The sequence below is a fragment of the Heterocephalus glaber genome, unplaced genomic scaffold (assembly GCF_053883595.1).
Source record: "Heterocephalus glaber isolate CG9 unplaced genomic scaffold, H.glaber_assembly_v1.0 deba00001781, whole genome shotgun sequence".
Lineage (NCBI taxonomy): Eukaryota > Metazoa > Chordata > Mammalia > Rodentia > Bathyergidae > Heterocephalus > Heterocephalus glaber.
Genome location: NW_028258467.1, coordinates 11,606,728 through 11,628,385, shown reverse-complemented (window position 1 = coordinate 11,628,385; position 21,658 = coordinate 11,606,728). Strand labels below are relative to the sequence as shown.

Genomic DNA, 21,658 nt, shown 5'->3' with positions numbered 1-21,658 from the left:
AAAGCACACACCTATAACCCCAGCACTCTGGGAGGCTGAGGCAGGAGGACTGAAGTTCAAGCCCAGCCAGGACAAGACCCTGTCTCAAAATAAAAAATAAAGAGATACAGAATGCAAAGGCCCTGGACTCAATCCTTAGTGCCACAAAAAGGGAAGGAGTGGGGGAGAATAGCATTAATGGCAGCTCAGGAGACCTCAGGTACAGAGAAGACCTGTATTTATGTACAAATAACAATGAGTAAAACGTATCCTGTTCCTTTTCCACTTAAAAACAGGTACAAGGGTTGAGGAAAAAAAATAATAATAATGATAAATATTTTTAAAAGAATGAAAAAGCAAAAAAGTAAACCAGTCATAGACTTTGATGCTTTAGTAGTGAACTGTTGTTAGGAGCAGACTAATTGCAACACTCCTCTGAAGAAGCAAACACACACCCAGTATGAGTCTTGGTATGCCAAGAATCCGCTGCCATAAAATATGGTGGAACACAAAGAACTTGATCTTTGTACCTGAAAGAAGGGGAGAGTCAGGGACAGCTTTAAAGAGGAAGTGATACCTCAGCTGTCTTTAAATAGTAACAGTATTTTCTGGGGGTTACATTCCTTTCAGAGAAAAAAGCACTTTGGTGTTTTTGAAAACAGAAAGTAGTTCAGTATGCCTAGAGCTGTGGTGCTGAACCTATGTATGGCAGGTGTGTTGTTTTTCTTTTAAGCCAAAAGATGTTAATGTATGAGTTGTTTTTTTTGAAAACTAAATCCTCAGAATTCAGGTTTATTTGCAGTGTTGGTATTTTGTAACAAATAAGTGGTTTGGGGTTGCAGTTTGGGCACTCCTCTCTAAAAGGTTGGCCATCACTGGTAAGTAAGTCAACAGATAAATCTTGGGAGCAAAGAACTACACAGGATGACAGAGGATCTTGTGAGCCAGATACATAATTTAAGAAAGATCTGCTGGACACAATGCCCCATGTCTGTAATTCTAGCACTTGGGAGGCTGAGGCAGGAGGATCACTGTGAGTTCAAGACCAGCCTGAACTACATAGCAAAACCTTGTCTCAAAAAACAAACGAAAGAAAGATCTGCTAGAAGTGTGGGCAATGGACTGAATGAACATAGCACTACTGCTTAGGAGAAAATCTTCATTAAAGTGAACACTGCAACTGGGTCTGAAAGAGTAGTTTTGTAGATTAAAGTAACGATGGTAATAATAGGATTGCAAGTTTCAATATGGTCTCCAAATTTAAAAAGGTGTGTGGGGGGATTTAGTTCAGTGGTTCCACCACGTGCCTCAAAAGCACAAGGTCCTGAGTTTGATCCCTGGTACCAAAAAAACCCCTACAAAAACAAAAAGATGTGGCGGGGAGAGGAGGAGGCAGGGATGTAACTCAGTATGAAGATTCTGGGTTCAATACCTATTACCAATAATTGAATGAACGAACGAATGAATGAGCCCTTGGTCACATAGCTAGCAAAGGAGGGAAGCAATGTACCTAGAGTCCCCGCTCAAACAAAGTGGATATAGAGAAAAGTCACATGCAAAGGCAAAACAAACTGGGCAAAAGGCGAGCTGGGCATGGTAGTGCACACCTGTAATATCAACACTCAGGAGGCAGAGGCAGGAGGATCGCTGCAAGTCCAAGGCCAGCCTGGGCTACACAGTCAGTTCAAGCCAGCCTGAACCACACAGCAAGACCCTGTCTCAAAAAAAAAAAGAAAAAAAGAAAAAAAAAAGGGGTGAAGTCAGGGAATGAATTATCTAGTGGAAATGAACATAGAAAATATGTTGTAAGCTGTGCTAGGAAGTTTGACCCTTCATTCTTCCACAGGCATGAAGTTTTTTTAGTAAGAGAAAGACATGTCTAGACTTGTGTTCCAGTGAGATGTGTCAGGCTATAATTTGGGGATAAAGCCGGAGCCATACAGGACCTAGAAGCCACCAAAGAATTATTGGAAGAATCCAGAAAAGAGAGCATCACCAAAACAAAAGACTTAAAAGATTTTTTCCCCAAAAGGATTTGGTGAATGAATAGATATGAGAGGTGAGAAAGTCCAGAAAGACTCAAAGGTTCCTATCTCAAGAACTCGATAAACAATAGTTAAGCACAAAAGAAGATGGAAGAGCAGTGGATCTAGGAGGGAGAAAATGAGTTTGATTTGCTAGTTTGGGGCACCTGTAACAATTCTGGGTAAATACATCTAACAGGAAGTGATGGACAAGTCTGAAGCCCATGAGAAATGAGCTACAGATATAAACTGGGAAGTTATCAAGGCACAGATTTCAAAGGCATGATGCATAAGGGAATCACACAAGAAGAATCTACAGACTGGGGAAAAAGTTAAGTTTGGACACCCAATCAACATTACATTTAAGGACTTATAAAAGAAAATAGATATTAGCAGAAGAGAAAAGGATCACAGTCACTAAAGGAGGGTTTTTAAAAGTGGGTGGCCGGGCTGGGGATTTAGCTCAGTGGTTCCGTCGCTTGCCTTGCAAGCGCAAGGACCCGAGTTTGATCCCTGGTACCAAAAAAAAAAAAAAAAATGGGTGGCTAACAGCCCAACTGACAGAATTGCTATGAGGCAGTTTTGGGGTTTTTTGGCTTTTGTGTTTGTGTGTACTAATGGGGACTGAAGCCAGGGCTTTTGCTGAGTTACATCCCCAGTCGTTTTTGTTTTTTTTTATTTTGAGACAAGATCTCACTAAATTACCCAGGCTGGGCTTTTGTGTTTCTTCCCACGTAGCTGGGATTACAGATGTGCACCACTGCACGTGGCTCAGTGGATTTTTTTAAAGCCTCACGCTAGCCAGGCACAGCTGTGCACATCTGCAATCCCAGCTACTCAGGGGGCTGGAGCAGGAGAGCTGCAAAAATAAAAAGGGATAGGGACACAGCTAGCAGGCGAGAGGCTCTGGGTTCAAGCCCTGTACCACACACAGAAAGTCCACTGAAATCAGCATGTAAGAAATCAGTGGTAACCTCTGTTGGGCTAATTACAGCAGTCATAATGATAGTGAACTCAAATTTAAATGAGAAATGAGGACAAAGACAGGCATGGTGGCCCACACCTGTGATCCTAGCACTCGGAAGGCTGAGACAGGAGAACAGCTGTGAGTTTGAGGCCAGCCTGAGCTACATAAGGAGTTTAAGTCCAACCTGAACTGTAGAGCGAGACCTTGTCTAAAAAAAGAAAGAAATGAAGACATACAGATTATCAACAAGAACAAAGTAACAGCTAACAATTATAAAGTCCTTACTTTGGGTGAGAAGCTATTCTAAGTGATTCTGCCCTATTATCTCATAGAATCTACTTTTTAAAAAATTCCCATGTTTACTCAAAATTTTTCTTTTAAATCTCCATGTTGAAAAAAAACCTTCCATTGCTTTCTTGGTTTTACAGCAACATTATCCATCCACTAAATGCCAGCAGCACCCCTCCCTCCCAGTTGTAACAACAAAAATGTTTCCAGCCACTGCCAATCGACCCCAAAGAAGTAAAACTGCCCCTGGTTGGAAATCACTAGGTTAAAGTCAGACACCTTGGAGAAAGCAAGCTCTGGAGGACAGACTAGGACCAAATATGCAGACAACGCCTTGTACAAAGTGCCAGTAACTCTGCTTCGTTGCCTGTTAAACAAAAAATTACCTTTATGTCTGGATCTGACAGCTGGTTCTTCAACAACTCAAAGTCATTTGTTTCACCCTGAACAAGAAGGGGATAAAAATTAAATGTTTGCTGTGGTTGCCTGTTAAATAACAACAGAACTTTTTTTTTGTTTTTTAAGACAGGGTCAAACTCTGTAATTCAGGCTGGTCTTGAGCTCTCTGTGTAGCTCAGGCTGGCCTCAAACTTGAGGTGATTCTCCTGCCTTAGCCTCCCAAGTGCTAAACAGCAGGACTTCTATCTATACCTTAACATCTAATGAAATTGCAAAAGGAACCTTGTAATTTTCACACATCCTTTGTGATAACAAAATCATGACTATAATAACTTTAAAACTCATGTTAGTCGAGCCAGGGGTATTGGAGAAAAATGCCATTCACATTTAACTATAGTTGTATACTGACATATTATAGTTGATATTCTTTTTTTTTCCACAAGCAGCACTGGGGATCAAACTCAGGGACTTCACACTGAGCTACACCCCAGCCCTTTTTTAATGTGCTACCACACCTGACTACAACTCATTTTATTATGTGTATTCTTTTTTTAATTTTATTTTTTGGTGCTAGGATTAATCCCAGGGCCTATATAAAATAGGCACATGCCCACCACTGAGCTGACATTTAGTCAATTCCTAGGCTGATCTTTAGTGTATCAGCTACCAGGTGATATTATGAGCAACAAAAACTAAACCTCACACATTATCTCTTACCTTTTTGTATTTCAGCAAGACTTCTCTCACAGTTCCACCAAACCGAACAGCTTTTCTTGGAGGAGAATTGAAGAACTCATTCTTTAATGAAAGTGTATCTGAAATCCTATAAAACCAAGATTACCAAGCTATTACATTTATGACAGTGAGTAATACAGCCAGGGATGGGGATGGAGGTCACTAATACAGCACTTGCCAGGAATGCATGCGGCCATGGGTTCAATCCCCAGAACCACAGAAAAATAAAATAACCAACATTTATTGAACCAAGATCATTCAGTGAGCCTACAAGGTGTGACAAAAATGTATGGGTAAATGTTTACAAAAAATTATTATCATTAAAGACAAATTGTCATTAATCACCCTCAAAATACTCTTGCTTTGAATACACTTATGCCATCATCCTTGCCACTTTCTGAAGCAGTTCTGGGAAACTTGTTTTTCTGAGGTGTGACTAAAAAAAGAACACAGTGATTGCCACTGCTGAGTACTGTATAACAAAAAAGCAGGCTTATAAAAACATTAAGGTGTCCTCATCCACCTTATTCACTGGATTTGACACCATACAACTTCTGGCTCTTCCCCAAAGTCAAAATGACCATTAAGGTAAATATTTTGAATTGATTCATGACACAAAGGCAGTCACAACAGCAGAACTAAAGACACAAACAAAGGCTTTCCAAAACTGCTTCAGGAAATGGCAAGAATGGTGGGATAAGTTTGTTTAAAGCAATGGGGAGTGTTTTGAGGAGGACTGATGGCAATGTGTCTTTTTTTTAGACAAAGTCTCACTTTGTAGTTCAGGCCGCCCTCAAACTTGCTATGTAGCCCAGGCTGGCCTAGAACTCAAGGTGATCCTCCCACCTCAAACTCCTGGGTGCTGGGATTACAGGAGTGTATCACAAGTCCAGTGGATATGTATCTTTTACTTTAATAATACCTTCTATATTTAAACATTCACCGTATTTTTTAATCACAGCATGTATGCTTCCTATAGCTTCTTAAATGGTCTCCCTTTATCCTCATTATCCCCCAATAATCCATTCGCCCCGGGATAATTCCTTCACTCAGTGGAAGTAGTCTTCCAGATGCACTTACAAAAAGAAGCCAGATTTTGACATTAATCACACAAGAACTTACATCTGGCCCCTCCCTACCTCTCTGACCTCATCTCCAACCACTTGTTTTACTACAGGCAGTGTCCTTTCTGTCTTCAAACCTGTCAATCTGGTTCCCATTTCACTTACTCTTCACGCTATCAGAAGCAATCCTCTCTGACGTATGCAAAGTTAGATTCTTACCTTCATTCAAGCTGAAGTCCAAATGTCAGAGGCCTTCCCACTAGAAATCTACTGTACCCATCCTCTCCCCTACCCCTTCCATTACCCTGTTGTTTTGCTGTACTTCTTCACAGCACTTACATCTAAAACTATCTCGTTGGCTTATTTATTGGCCAATTCACTGTCTCTCACACTCACATACACTGTAAGGTCTGTTGAGAAAAAGACTGTTAGTCTCTGGAGAGACCTGTCCCCAGTGTCTAACACTGAGAGTAAATACTTAATGGTAATTGTGAATGTTATGCTAAGGGTTTTACAAGGTCTGCTTTATTTAAACACAGAAGGTTAGTGGAAAAAAAAAAAAGACAGCATCCTCCTAACTCTGAGAATTAAACTCCGAAGTGTTTTAGGAGAGTTAGAGAATTTAAAAGTTAAGCAGGATAAAGACTACTGTATTAAATACGTATGTCAAAAGAAATTTCAAAACAGTATTTTAGGTTTTTAGGATCTGCCATCAATGACAGCACTCGGTTGAAAAATTCGTGGTCCAGAAAATTCCTTCCAAATCTAGACTAAGACGCGGAAGGGAAGAGTAAAGCAGCACAAGGCAATGCCCAGGTCTGGGACTCGGTGAGGGATCCAGTGTGGTGGGAGACTCATTTGTGCCCATTTCCTTTACCTACGAAGGGGGAACGGGCTCACTCTCGCGAAGCTGAGATGACTCTCTATTCCCTGCCCCCACCACACTCAAATGCGTGCACTTTATCCACACTCCATTAGCTTTGTCTCAGACGCTCAAATCCGCTCCCCCAACTCCACTCCCAGATCCCAGTCAGAAGAAGCCCGAATTTTACCCAGTCCTTGACGCGCCCAGCGTTGCTACCGCAGGTGCCGAAGCTGGCGCCTCCGCGGGTAACCGCGTGCGAAGAAGCGGAGCTGCCATTCCTCCTGAGAAGCGGGCCAGCTGGGCCTCGCTCAGGAAATCATGCTCCTTCCAGCTCCCGCCTCTGTCCCGGAAGTCGCTCTTGCGAGGCGCGGCCTTCAGCCAATCAGGTCCCCACATGTGACAACCCCCCCCCCCATGGTCCGCAAGCTAGAGCGCCACCAAAGCTTTCTCCGCCCCTCCCCGCCTGAGGCCCTTCTTTCACCTGGGAGGACTTTCCTGGCTCAGCGCGGGGCCTACACTGGAATGTCCGAGAAGGGCTAAGCGGTGGCTCGGCTCCCGCGGTTATCAGTGATTTGTTTTGTTTTGTTTCCCCACCACTGGGGATTGAACCTAGGGTCTTCGCACTGAGCTACATCCCTGCCCTTTTAAAAAAATTTTGTGTCTTGAGACAGGGTCTATCTAATTTGCCCTGGCTGGGCTCCAATTTAGTTTTCTCCCTGCCTCAGGCTCCCACAGCGCTGGAATTAAGGGCGTGCGCCCCCAAACCCGCCTAGTATTAGGTTTTGGGGAGGCAAGCCTCCTCAATCAAACCGAAGGAACGAGAGACCATATTTTTAACCCAAACTCACAGAGGAACGGGATTCGTACTCGACTTGTGACCCAGAGCCTGGGCTCTGTACCCACTCTCCATCCTTACAGATACCCAGGATAATCTTATCCTCTCAGAAACGCTGTGCGCTCCCAGGGACTGACCCAGCAGCCTCAGGCTGTGGTGAAAAATCAGAGGCATTACCCCTTAAACATACTTTTCTCTCTCCGACCCCCGTGTGGAGATCAAAACTGGGGCCTGGTGCATGCCAAGCAAGTGCCTTACCACTGAAATCCAAACATAAATGGGTAAAGAAACAAAAGTCTGTCAGACCATCAAAGCAGAGAAGGGTTTTCCTGGCAAAGGGAGCAGCAGAGGCCAAAGTTTGGGAACTGCCACTCCCCTTAGTTCTTTTTTGAGACAGGGTCTCGTTACACAGTTCAAGATGGCCTTGCACTCGCTGTGTATCCCAGGCTGGCCTTGAATTTGCAGGGATCCTCCTACATCTCCAGTGAGTGCTGGGATTACAGGTGTGCGACACCACACCCTGCCCCTTGGTACTCAAGGCTAAATGGAACTTTGGGAAACTGTAGAGAACTACTCATACATAAACCAGTTACAGTAACTTGTTAAATATAAAGCACAGTTCTGTTGTGCAACACTGTAAAATCAGTAACTTTCTTCTGTCTCCATCTGGTACCAGTATGGAGTGGCTGTAGAATGTCGCGCAGAAATCATCAATGTCACAAGAGTAAAGGAAATAATTGCATTGTAGCTCACAAGGGAGCTTCAAGATAGCTGTTTTTGCAGAAATCTCTCTCCCTCCACCCCCAACAAAGCAAAGTAAAAATAAATAAATACAATCCATAGGTGCAATTCATGTGAGTAGAAGTGTAACTAAACTGTTAAGCTATTCAACAATTACACTTTAGTCTTTCATTTTAAAAGTCGGACGTCTCACTATCAAAGATATAAGAAATGTCTGGCTTGTTGTGTGATGCAATAGTTCTTTCAAGTCATGTTGTGTTTGGATTTGGAGTTGGGACAGGGAGAGCAGCAGCCATGTCAGCTATATGCTCAAACATCCACACGATGATGGAGAATAATTTCAAAACCTTACAAAGCTGAAATTCAAGGAGTTATGGAAAACTGCCTTCATGGTCTTTGGCAGAGGACTGGTTGGTAAAGCCATTCACTTCACTTCACTTCACTGTTTTCAGAATGTTGTCTCCATGTTGCCACAAGTATTGCAGGTAACACAGTATATTCATATGAAGAGCAATCTTGGGGCTAAAATGCCTTCATTCTTTGCACCTCTTTTACAAGTCCTTACATTTAATTACTAATTGATAAGCAGCAGCTTCCTATGTAAAGTAGGAGACTGCCACATTTTTGCTATCATGATCGGCTGGGCCTGCTGCTGTTCCTAGTAAGATATTCTGAATTCCATTTTAACAATAAAGCTTGATTTAACAAAAAATAAATAAAAAATAAAAGTCAGATGTATCCAAAAGAATGTTAATGTGTTTTTTTAATGAACACCTGGGAATATACCATTCAATTTCAGAAACAGTGCTACGCACTGTGGGTGGTACACGCGTGTAATCCCAGCTGCTCTGGAGACTGAGGCAGGAAGATGGCAAGTCTGAGGTCAGCCTGGGGAATTTAGTGGTACTCTGTATCAAGATAAATAAAAAGGGCTAGGAAATGTAGCTAAATACAAGGCCCTGGGTTCAGTCCTCAACTCCCGGAGGAAGGGCGGGACATGAATCAATACTATCAGAAGCTCCCTCTGTGCTCCTCCCAGATCCCATTTGCTCCTTGCTTTCCTCCCAAAAGTAATCACTATGCTGTCATTTTATTAAGATGATTTTTTAAAAATTTATTTTACCTGGCAAGTGCAAGGTCCGGAGTTTGATCCCTGGTACTGAAAAAAAAATTAATTTTAAATTTCCTTTAGGTAAACACCATATCTCTGTTCCTAAATAAGGCACTATTTTTTCCTTCCTTCCTCCCTGCCTCCTTTCCTTTCCCTCCCTTTCTTCCTTTCTTCCTTCCTTCTGTGTGTGCACCTAGGGGTTGAACCCAGAGCCTTGCAAAGGCACGTGCTCCATGGCTGAGTTACGCACCTAGCCAACAATGTACTATTAATTTTGCTTGTCTTTATAAAAGACAAATAATGATAAAATTATTTCCATGCTACATTATACAGCTATTTGTTTTCGATAGCATGCTTCTGAAGTCCACTTCCTTGTTGTATATAGCTATGCTTTATTTTCTCTACCATATTACATGGTATTATTTGCATATACAAGACAAAAAATTTTTTTGCCTTAGTGGCTGTGCCAATACACACTCCTGGCAATTTCCTTTTCATAAGCTTGAGCACAGCTGCTTATTTTTGAAAAATACAAGCAAGACTAGACTGCCATGTTAAAAATAAAATTCTTTTTAAATGTAACCTTGAACATAATATAAGAAAAAAACCTAGATCAAGGGCTGGATATGTTGCCCCATAGTGGAGTAACATAGCATAAGGCATTGCCTTCAATACCCAGCCCTGAAAAAAAAAAAAAACCACTTAAAATGAAATAACATAATTCACTACTGAAGTTCTTTAGGCATGTCCCTTCCTTGGGCCTCTATCCAGTTACCTCATTCCATGGGCCAACTCATCTTCCTGGGATAAAAATCTCTTTTATCCAGTTTTGCTTTCCCCAGAGTCCCATTTTCCTTTGTCACCAGTCTTAACTGTAGAAAAATAAAAATCTTTCCCTCCAAAATTCAATAACAAAAAAAGCAAACAAGTGTTAATGTGTTAATTCCAGAGACACAGCCTTGCCCACAATGTAGCAGTCTATTTACATCATGCATTGCAGTTGTTGGTGACTGTTCTGAACGTCATCCAGAATGAATTTTTGCTTTACTTTCATATACTCAGAAGACCTATTAAACTGTGTTCTCAAAAGAGTAGTCATGGGCCAGCGATTTAGCTCAGTGGTTCTGCCGCCTGCCTCGAAAGTGCAAGGTCCTGAGTTCGATCCCCAGTACCAAAAAAAAAAAAAAGAGTAGTCTTCCTTGAGGGATGATTTTCACAACCATCCCTGGAGTAGTTCGGTTGGTTAACCCTCTTTGCCTTGCAAGAGATAACTCTGGAAACCAACTCTAGCTAGCTTAAGCAGAAAAGGTTAATTGTTCTAAAGATATGTGGCTATTATTAGGTATCAAAAAAGAATTTCTCCTTGGTCAAATTTGGGTCCAGTTCCCCCCCTAGAATCAGCCAATGTAGAGATCTGGGTGTGATGGTGCATACCTACTCAGCTACCTGGAAGGCTGAGGGAGAAGGATCATTTGGACAACATAGTGAAATCCCCTTTACACACACACACACACACACACACACACACACACACTACCAGATGAATCTTTGCTATGGAGAAGGTCCCAATATATGTTCAGCAAATGTTTTTCAAATGGCTGAACAGTAGGGAGGATCCATTATCAACAATATCCAAATAGCAAAACCAACAGTAGATATCTCATTTGTTTGTTTCCTCTTTCTGAAAAAGAGTCAGCATTTATTTTGAGTTACCTTTCAAAAGCTCCATAAACAAAAATGTAAGACCTCATCTATCTTTAGTTTTATATATATGTGCATATTTAATATACATACATACATATTTATTCTCCCCCTCCAAAACCATTAGAGCTTTCCTCATCACAGTATTACAGAAAAGTAAAAAGCAGTTTCTCAATCTTGGCATTATTGATTTTTTGGGCTATATAACTCTGTCATGAGGGAGGGGCCGATCCTGTGCATTGTAGATATTTAACACCATCTCTGGTTAGATGATGGTAGCACTCTCCTCCTCCCTGTGGTGACAAGCAAAAATGTCTCCAGACATTGCCACATGTCTCTTGATCATCCTAGTCATGAGCCATTGGTATAAACACAGAATGCATTTGGAACAGAGAACAGGAAAGAAAAAATATATATATATATATATATATATATATGGAATTTAATTGAGTTTGAGCAAAGAACAATTCACTAATCAGGCAGATCTCAAATCCAGAATAGGTTTAAAGCATTCCAGCAGAATTCCAGCCTGTAATGTGGTCAGATACCATTCATGGACAGGAAACAGAAGTGACACACAGAGAAGGCTGGATTGGCTGCAGCCTGGATGTGTCTGCCTTATTTGAACATGGTCTGATCAGTTGTCCACCCATGACTGACTGAGACTTGGCTGCTGTAGGGTCTTTCTATGAAGCCCAGGCTGGCCTTGAATTTGAGATGCTCCTCCTGCCTCAACCTTCTGAGTGCTGGCTTGACAGGCCTGAGCCACCATGCCCAATTTTAAATGGTTTTTAATCTTTTTGGGGGGAGATGGGGGATGATTTTAGGGATGATTCCCAGTACCCTTGTCCCCCCCAAAAAAGTAAAAATGAAGAAAATAAGAAAAATAAGGGCCAGGGATGCAGCTCAGTGGCGCAGCATCTGCCTGGCAAGCATGAGGCCCTGAGTTTGATTCCTGGTACCAGAAAAGAAAAACAAAAAAATTAGTTTATTTATAATATAGTAAAATGATAATACTGATATGGTGGAAAGAGAACTTAAACTGTTCTTTCAGGTTTTAGTCCAACCTCTGCTATGAACTAGCTATATGATTTGGGGCAGGTTACTTATAATTTTTGTTAGTTTTGGGTTGTAGGTGGGAGCAGGCTGTGTGAAGGACTGCATGGCCTTTGGGCTTCTTAGAGTCAATGGTCACTCATTTCAGTTCACCAAGGTCCACACTTACTGTTACTGTTATGACTTGTAGCTAGGTGTCCCTCCAAAGCCTCATGTAGTTATAGATGGGGTTTTTCCAGAGGTGGCTGAATCTAGGGTATGTGATTAAGAGTGCCCCTCCCTGGGTGTGGGTGGCACTACCCAAAGGTGGGGAGCCTAGATGGAATATAAAGGCAGGCTTGGTTGCTGCTGCTGCTACTTCGCTGCCTTCTGTCTGCCATGCTATGGACTGTTTCTCCTCTGTGACATCTCTCTGCCATGCCACCCTACCTTGGAGCCAGCCAACTATGGAATGAAACCTCTAGAAACTGTAAGCTGAAATAAACCTTTCCTCCTTTAATTTTGAGTGTTGGGTATCTTGTCTCAGCAATGAGAAAAGTAACTAAGACAATTGCTTAAAAACATTTCTTAGAGAGGATCTGGTGGCACATACCTGTAATCCCAGCACTCAGGAAGCTGAGACTGGAGGACTGCCGTGAGTTCGAGGCCAGCCTGGACTACATAGTGACACCCTGTCTGATTAGAAACAACCAAAATGTTCATCAATAGGAAACAGGTAAAATGATATATCCACTAGTATCTCCAAAATATATGTTAAGTGGAAAAACCAAGGTTCTGCACAGTACACAAAGGTTCTTGGGACTATGTGAGCACTTTATATATCTACAAGTGATATAAATCATATATACATATATAAGCATGCACACATATTTTTTGAGAGTGTGACACTATGTTGCCCTAGCTGACCTTGAACTTGCAATTCTCCTGCCTCAGCTTCCTGAGTACCTGGAACTACACCCAGCTTCATCATATGTTTATATGAGTGAAAGGACTGACAAAAATCTGATAACATTTAATGTCTGTCAGTAGAACTTTTCTGAAGAACTTTTCTTAGAACTTTTCTGAAGAATAGAATTAGGGAGGTAGGGAGATTTCACTTTCTGCCATTTTACTTTTTCATTTTTAAATTTTTATCTTTTGCCATGCTAAAATTGAATCCAGGGAACTTGTACATGCTAGGCAAGGCCTCTACCACTGAGCTATATCCTCAGTCCTCCATTTTTTTTATGTGCTGCAGACTGAATCCAGGGCTTCATGTGCTCTACCACTAAGCTATACCCCTCACCCCTGACATCTGTCCATCCTATAAAAATGTTCCTTTTTAAATTTGGAAAAAATAAACCAGACAAGTTTATTGTTTTTACAACACATTAACATCTCTTTATATATTCATTAAGACTAACGTAGTTTTTCTTTTCTTTGCAGGGTGACCAATTTCTACTTCTAGCCACACTATAGGTTCACTAATCTTTTTTTTTTTTTTTTTTTGGTACCAGGGATCAAACTCTGCTCCTTGTGCTTGAGCAGCAGGGGGCGAAACCACTGAGCTAAATCCCCGGCCCACAATCATTTTTTTTTACTAATCAGTTTTTAAGAATCATTATTTACACAATAAAAATCTAGTCTTACTAGTACAATAGATTAGCCATTGTATAATAAAGCTTTTTTTGTAGATTCATACAAACACTCTTCTATGTCCTTTGTTCTACAGTACATTGAACTGACTTTTCTCTAGGTTCCTAACTACACTTCTACAGTTATTAAAACAACTCTGCTTATCTGATACCATAGATCTTAATAAAAAACGCGTGTCATATGGCTTACAAATTGCTAATCAAGCCCTCGCACATGCTAAGTAATGCTCTCTTGTTGAATTTCACCGACAGCCCTGTCATTACAGTAGGCTTATTTCGTTTATCATGTCCTTCTAATTGTGTCTCCTTCTCCAAACATCTGCAATGGATGAAGTCTTCAAGCTTGAGTTGACTTATTTATCTTTTTGAGACAGGGTCTCTCTGCGTAGTTCAGGTTGGCTTTGAACTCACTAGTATATAGCCGAGGCTGGCCTTCTGAGTGCTGGGATTACAGGTGTGTGGTAACCTTAACTTTTTTATTAAAACAGCTAAAATTGTTGGAAATTCTCATCCAAAGTGTTGTACCATTTTTTAAAAATCCACTTTAGCCAGGCATGATGACATGTGCCTCAAAGTCCAGCTAGTAGGGAGGCTGAAGCAGGAGAAGTACACGAACTCAAGAATCTAAGGCAAGCTTGGGCAATACACAGTGAGACTCTATCTTTAAAAAAAAAAAAAAAAAATTACGCTCACTTTTGCCCATAAATGGAAATTCCAAAAGAAAGCTATAACTATATTAGAACATTCTCACATAAGCAGTCCCTATGAGGAAAGCAGTCCCAAATTAATTTATTAGATTATCATTAAAATATGCAATCAGGGAGTTGGGCATGGTGGTAATCCAGCACTCGGGAGGCTGAGGCAGGTGGATTGCAATGACTTCAAGGCCAGCCTGGACTACAGATCACAGATTGAGCACTTACTTAGCATGTTGAAGACCCGGGATTTGATCCCCAGCACTGCGAAAAATAATTTTTTTAGCTACAATGCCTGGCTAATATTGGAAAAAATAAAATAAAATAAACAAAGAGTCAGATTTCAAATCCTTGGAAAAATGGGAATCTCCAAAGTTGTGAATGTATATACCTACCGTAAGTTGTAACATATTATACCACATTCAGTGCATTAAACTTTCCTGAAAGCTGTTTCATAATGCAACGGTGAATACAAGGTGTTTTATTTTCCCATGTCAATTTCTGTAGGAATTTTACCTACATACATGTTCACCCAGTGTGTGAGACATCATTTTCCATTATGAGAGCTGGAATGGTTTCACAATAAGTTTATTTTATTTATTTATTTATTTATTTTTGGTACCAGGGATCAAACTCAGGACCTTGGAGCTTGCGAGGCAGGTGGCAGCACCACTGAGCTAAATCCCCGGTCCAATAAGTTTATTGTTAAAATAAATTTATTTTAAAGCAACATTCATTTGAAACAGTATAGTTTATTATGGTTTAAAATTCTGGCAATAAATATTATCAGAAGCTAGAAATTTGTCCACAGTGGAACTTGGCATAGGCAATCTAGTGAGTCTGTTGGTTTGTGATCGATCAGGACTCCAGATGGAAGTTTCCAAAATATGACTAAGTATTTGTGCTTTTATGAAGTAGGCAGCTAAATCTGCAGAAACACTGGTGGGTTCTGGAAAGAAAAAGGCAATTTTATTTGAGACGATATTTATAAATGTGATAGTCTAGAATGGAACAAGGGAATTGAGGAGTTGCTGATTCTCATTTTCTCTCTGCCTGTAAGATTTTAAGCAGAGAAGTGACCCATAGATTGATATGGAATATTTCGGCTTAAATTATAATTAACAAGCTTGAGAAGAAGGCTCGTTAGTCACTTTAATTTGGAAGGAAATCATAAATACCTTATAATACACCTCAATTATACATTAATTCCAGCTCTTCTATTCGTGTGACTTTGGAAAAATTACTTAATTTCTCAATATCAAATTTGTCCTTGAAGTGGGATAATAATGGTGCCCAATTCTGACCATTGTGACAAATGCCTATAAATCATTTAGTACCACGTATAGTGTATTATAAACATCTGATGGCTATGACTGTCTCATGTAAGTGTATTGATTCAAAGATCATACAAACTGAGGACAAAAACATGAATGAAACAAAGATAAATAAAATTCTTATAGTTTATGGGAGAAGGTACCATTTCTAAGAGGTACTGAGTCACTAGAGAGTCAAACTAAGATTTTTTTTTTTTACTTAAGTCTTTGGTAATACTGGGGACTGAACTTGGGGCTTTCTCAGAGCTACATTCTCAGCCCTTTTTAATTTTTTATTTATTTTCCAGTACTGGGGATCGAACTCAGGACCTTGGACTTGTGAAGCAGGCACGGTACCACTAAGCTAAATCCCTGGCACTTCATTGTTTCTTTTCTTTTCTTTTTTCTTTTTTTGGTACCAAGGATCGAACTCTGGTCCTTGCGCTTGCACAGCAGGCGGCAAAACCACTAAGCTAAATCCCCGGCCCCTGGCCCATCATTTTTAATTTTGAGACAGGGTCTCACTAAGTCACTAAGCTTTGGACTGGGCTTAAATTTGTGATCCTCCTGCATTAGCCTCCTAGAGTGCTGGGATTGCAGGTGTGCACCACTACATCTGGCTTAGGGGAATTTCTTTTATGATTACTGTAGATCGGAGTTTGTCAACCTCACACTATTGACACCTCAGGTCAAATCATTCTGTATTGTGGGAGTTGTCCTGTGCATTGTTAGGATGCTTAGCAACATCTTGGGCTCCTACCAAGAGCATTCCTCCCCACCCCTGTGTTTTGTAGCACTGCATACTCTCAATGTGAGCCTCAAAGACCAATCTGAGGTACAAGTTCCAAGCCAAGCACTCCCAAGGCCTTCTTCCCTGGCCAGTGGGCTTCCCAGACCTGGGCATCATGTACACTGAGGACCTTGGTATTGGAAATGTTAGGTACTGAAAGGTGTAGGGAGTCAGAAGCTCAATACATCACCTCTTCTTAGGCCAACAAACCAAGCTGAGAAGCCTAGGTACTCTGGGTGTGAGTGGGGCCAAGTGAAGTCTGCTTCTCCGTGTCTCCTTTCCTTTGGGCCAGTTGCTTTAGGTCAGATGAATGACTACAGATGATACAACTGGCATCAAAGAAACTGTACAGCCTACTCCAAGCAAATAAGGCAGATCAGGGCAGTTTTCTTTTGTGCTATGTAAGTTGACACATTATATCCTCAATTTTGCCTTTTGACCCACAAAGCCTAAGATATTTACTATTATTTCCCTTATAGAAAAAAAATGGATGGACTCCTGTTTTAGATAGGCTTTTTTTTTTTTTTGCGATACTGGGGATCGAACTCAGGACCTTGCATTTGTGAGGTGCGGCGCCACTGAGCTAAATCCCCAGCCCTAGATAGGCATTTATCTTACCACTAACACAGACAAAGTGTTACAGCTTTGTGTTTATTCTATATAATGTCTATTTGTCTCTATAGACACAAAAGTTATATACTAGAAAATAAACATTTGAAAGTGTTTTGCAAGATGAGTACCCACGGAGCCTACATTTTGTTCAGGAACTGTTGTTAACATCTAAGAGGTCTATTTTCAGTTTATAACTTAATGAGAGAGACCTTAGCAATTAATCTCTATTTTTGGCCTACCACCATTACTTTACAGCAGAGGCCAAAGGTAGAATTGGAAACTACGAACACAACACAAGCCTGCTTAAAGCCCTTCAAAGGTTTCCCAAATGCTTATAGGATTAATGGTATTCCCTGGAAAGATCCTTCACCATCTAGCCCCATTTAACTCCCTGAATTCACCTTCAGACACTCCGTATTCCTTTCCCTCTCCAACCTCCAAGTCTCAATCACCTGTGACCAGCATCAGGGATTCCTTCCCAGGTAACATTCTCAAGAAGCCACAGGGTACAGACCAGTGGTGGTGAACCTATGGCACACGTGCCACAGTGGGCATGCAGAGCTCTCTCTGTCCATCAGCAAACCAGGTCACTCCAGCATCGCAGCATTCTGTGTTGGCACTTTACAAAAAATGAGTGCTTTTGGGTTACATTTTGGTCTCTAAAAGGTTCACCATCATTGCTGTACACTGTTAAATCTTTTCATTGATGCTTTTCCCTTCACATGGAATGTTCTTCCCCATCCTCTTCAGTACCACAGTGTGGTAGTTATTCCTGGGTCTGTCTGCCTTGACAGATAGTGAGTGCTAGGAATACAGGGACTTTATATTTGTCTCTGAAATCCCCACTAGGGAGTGCCTAATGTAATGCCTGGCACTTGCTAAGAATTCTATAAATACTTGACCAGTTAATTATTTGAAGGGCACTGTGTGGCTCATCCTGTCAAAAAAGATAATTTTTTCTGCTGGTCTGGTAAAGAATCTACTCTTCTCTCCTTGGCAAAACTTCTCTCCTCTTTAGTTATTCCTTTAATTTAGAGAACAAGGCATACAACTCTTTTGGATGGCAAGATATGCATCCTTTTATCTTTATGCTAACATTGTTCCTGACACTTAGTAAGTGTTCAAGTCTCTAACAATTGCATGGAGAATTATTTCAATCATATAAATTACCCCAAAGACTAGAGTTAAGGGAGGGGTGACATCAAACAATAACACTAAGTCCTTTCCTTCCGGAATTAGGGTTTGTTGGTGTCTTGCTCCTTTCATTCTTTTCTTTTTCTTTCTTTCTTTCTTTCTTTCTTTTTTTTTTTTGTGGTGCTGGGAATTGAACTCAGGGTCTTGAGCATGCTAATTATGCCACTAAGCTATGTTCAGCCCCCAACATTCTCTATTTTTCAAAATAGACAAACCATTAAGTAACTGAATGTATTTCATGTTAGAATTTTAAGTGTTCAATTCCAGACTCCTAGATGTTAACATTTATTTGTAGTATTTTGTGTAAGTTCTTGAATAGAACTTGGGACCAAGAACAAAAAAAATCCAAGTGTTCAAAACAGCCAAAACACTTACACTTTGGCCCTAAAGATTATCTATAGAGTATGTTCATTTATTCTTCTACAGAGAAAGCATATACACTGTCTTTTTTTTTTTTTTGGTACTGGGGATCGAACTCAGGACTTCACTTGCCAGGCAGGCATGGTGCCACTGAGTTAAATCCCCAGCCCTACATTGTCGTAAAGGAGAGCTAAAGAAAACTGTAAGGAGATAATGAGTTTGACTTCTACCTGATCAGTGTTCTCCCTTATTGGAATGAAACCAACAATTATGAAATAAAGATGAATATCTTCCTGGATAGTATGTTAGTACAGTTTAAATAACAAGGAGTACACCATACTACTATGTCCTATACCCCAGAGCAGTTAACTTTTGAAACAGGGCTGGAGAATGAAAATTGATGCAGAAATCCATGCACAGCAATATCATTATGATCACTTAACCCACAGAGAAGCAGGGCCACCAATTCTGACTGTCACAAGACCTTTTCAATTTGGAGAGGTAAGTGGCCTTCTTCAGCAACCTTATCCATAAATCCACGAAACAGGTACCACAAGGGTTTTGCAGTTTAGTAGAAAGGCCATGTGACAATATGTATAGCTGGGCCGGGGATTTAGCTCAGTGGTTTCACTGCCTGCTGTGCAAGTGCAAGGACCCGAGTTTGATCCCCGGTACCAAAAAAAGCAAAAAAAAAAGGACAATATGTATAGCTAAATGTTTTCCAAACCTGAGAATCATTTGAGTTTCACTTGATCAATGATCTCTTACTTTTAAATTGATTCATGTAAAACATTTTTATTTAAATAAATTTATTTTCAAAAAGCAACTATCACTGTTTAAACAAAAAAACCAGTATCACTTGCATTAAGTAGAAGTAAATCCACTGTAATAAGTTTGTGAACATGAAATGTTATTAAATTCTAGCTGAGTGCACTTTTTGCCCACTGAAGAATGAGAGAGGTATTAAAGATCACTACCCCAAACTAAGGACAAGCCCCCCTGATAAAATTAAAATGACTGAAAAAAGAATAACTTTCCCGTCCGAAGACAATGTCATTCAATGCTGTATCCCTGTACCACTTGAAGCTGTCTTGTTCCCAAAACCTTGCAGAAGTCAAATTTCCCACCCATCCACCCCAGACCTTATAGCCTCCAAAATGATGTCATTATTCCTCACTTTCTCCCTGTCTCTGGTAGAGTAGGCAAAACCTTAGCCTTCATCCACTCAGAGCACTCCAAACAGCTAATCCCTGAAGGCCAAAGCTACTTCCCTTCCACTTAATTTTTTTTTTTTTGGATAGGAGGAGTTGAGGAAACCACATAACATAGACCTGAAATGATTAAAGGTAATGTAGTTGACTTTTTCTCCAGAGGTACTTACTTGGCAGAGGTCTGGTCAGCCAGGCAAATGGCTGGGGTCTGGTCCCTACAGGAGTGGGTGACTCTTCTTCACTGCCCCAGATTCTGGGGTGCTCTCAGAGGGGCTGGACTGCTGGGTCTCAGGAGCAGAAGCTGCACCCTCAGGAAACTTCTGATATAGCTTCTGGCTGGGTAGTGGCAGAACCTCCAAATCCTGAGCAACTGGCTCCCTAGGAACCTCCAGGATGCTTGCAGACTGATTTGGAGAAATCTCCTGGACTGAAGGGCTGCTGTGGTAGGTCTGCTGAGTGGGAAGGAAGGGCTGAAAGTCCTGGACAGCCTGTGAGACCCGTGGATCCACAGTTTGAAAAGGCATCACTGGGACGTGGGTGGCCATAGCCTGACTTCCAGATGCTCGAACAGTTGGAGGCTGAGTTTGAAAAATCCAAGGAAGATTCCAGGGCTGGCTTTCAGAGGCCTCGTGGACCTGGAAGGGTCTCGGAGGAGACACAGGCATCACCGGGTGGCTCTGAAAGGCCACGGGGGCTGCAGGAAGGCTCAAGGAAAGGTTAACGGGAGGCTGGATCTTAGAGGCCACAGACACGGCAGGCTGGCTCCTAGTAGTGAGAGGTGGCTGAGCAGAGACCAAGAGGGCCACAGAGGGACTCTCTGAGGCCACGATAGCAGAAGACAGGGGCTGGTCCAGATGGGATGGTGGGAACACAGGCCCCATCGGAAGGGTCAGCCCACCACCAGCTTCAGGGCCCTGGGAGCCAACTGCCTCTGGATTGTTACCATCTTCAGGCTTGGGGCCCAAATTCTCTTTGCAGATTTCTTGAGAGTCACTGCTGTCCTTGACGCTTTCCCTTCCATCTTTGCCCTTGCTCTCGTCTTCCAGGCCCGCTACAGTCATGGTCAGGATTGCCCTCCTCTTCAGGGACCTCCGCAGGTGCCGCCGCTGGATCCGGAAGGTGTTGGAGATGCTCCCGATGGTCCAGGAGAAGCGGTGGCTGACGCTCTGGTGAAGAGTTTCGGCCGTGGGGCCGGGGGGCATATGGGAGCCGTTCTTGGAGGACTCTTCGGGAAGCAGCTCTATGTTGCCGGTGTACCAGGAGATCCACCAGAGCAGGCTGAGGAAGATGATGATGGAACCCAGGTACAGCAGCATGTCGTAGAAGAGCAGGTCCGCGAAGACGCCGGTGAACAGCACCGCCACGCCCACCGTGTCGAAGACGACGCCCAGCCAAAAGAAATGCTTGCAGCGGCCCAGGCTCGACCGCTTACCCGTCGAATCCACGCTGGTTCGTGAAGGCTCCATGGCCTCCCACTGTCTCCACCACCACCACCGTCGGAGGAGACCAGGCCAGGCGCAACGCCACAGGCCGGCTGGGGCGGGGGGGGGGGGGGGGGGGCGCTGGGTCCCCATGGCAACGCAAGGGGCAGGGTGCGAGAAGGGAGGGAAGTTAGGCCCCACCCTAGCCCAGCGAGAGGAAAAAAGGCGTGGGCTGGGACAGGCGCGCCTGCGCGATGCTCCCCCCCACCCCGCCCTTTCTGCGCGTGCGCAGTGTTCTCCACGGGTTCCCTGGGCTGTCTCCCAGCGGCGGTGAGACAGTGAGAATACTCTTCCGGTGGGTCGGGGCAATGGTGTCTACAGATGTATATGGACTTCTCACGCGCCCCACCTTCCTGGGTGAGACCCTGAAGAGAGCAAAGGGCAAGGACGTTCCTCTAGTGATGTTCTAACAGCTGGAGTGCAGCTGGTTCCCAGGCAGTCACTTTCCAAAGTGCCTCAATTAGGGTCTATGGTTATGTGAGTGTTTTCTTTTTTTCTTTGCGGTAGTGAGAATTGAATCCAGGGCATGTTCTCTGAGCTGCATCCCCAGCCCCACCCCCCCCTTGACAATGACAGGAGCCCCTCCCCCAGCAGGATAAGTCC

At 42.3% G+C, this 21,658-nt stretch overlaps 2 protein-coding genes across 4 annotated transcripts in view; both read right to left on the bottom strand.

The window, feature by feature from the left end:
• The window catches only part of Rrn3 (RNA polymerase I transcription factor RRN3), a 32,358-nt gene extending 25,686 nt beyond the window's left edge, over positions 1-6,672 (bottom strand). For both annotated transcript variants that reach the window (XM_004864899.3, XM_004864900.3), the window contains exons 1-3: positions 6,509-6,672; positions 4,375-4,480; positions 3,645-3,701 (exon numbers count right to left, since the gene is read on the bottom strand). In XM_004864899.3, the coding sequence (XP_004864956.1) occupies positions 3,645-3,701; positions 4,375-4,480; positions 6,509-6,597 (252 nt within the window). In that variant the 5' untranslated portion in view covers positions 6,598-6,672. The remainder of the gene's footprint in view (positions 1-3,644; positions 3,702-4,374; positions 4,481-6,508) is intronic.
• LOC101724759 (uncharacterized) lies at positions 4,434-21,219 on the bottom strand. 2 transcript variants are annotated; one of them, XM_087202777.1, is made up of 2 exons: positions 19,745-21,184; positions 4,434-4,480 (listed from the first exon to the last, which is right to left on the bottom strand). In XM_087202777.1, the coding sequence occupies exon 1, from the start codon at positions 21,146-21,148 to the stop codon at positions 19,790-19,792; it is 1,359 nt and encodes a 452-aa protein (XP_087058903.1). In that variant the 5' UTR covers positions 21,149-21,184; the 3' UTR covers positions 4,434-4,480; positions 19,745-19,789. The 2 variants fall into 2 exon arrangements, with proteins under 2 accessions (XP_087058903.1, XP_004864955.3); XM_004864898.3 differs by lacking the exon at positions 4,434-4,480 and adding an exon at positions 14,827-15,043 and having other exon boundaries at positions 19,745-21,219.
• Positions 21,220-21,658: the final 439 nt, after the last annotated feature.

Coding starts and splice junctions, on each gene's coding strand:
- LOC101724759 (XM_004864898.3), bottom strand. CDS start 21,148: ATGGGGACCCAGCGCCCCCCCCCCCCCCCCCCCGCCCCAGCCGGCCTG.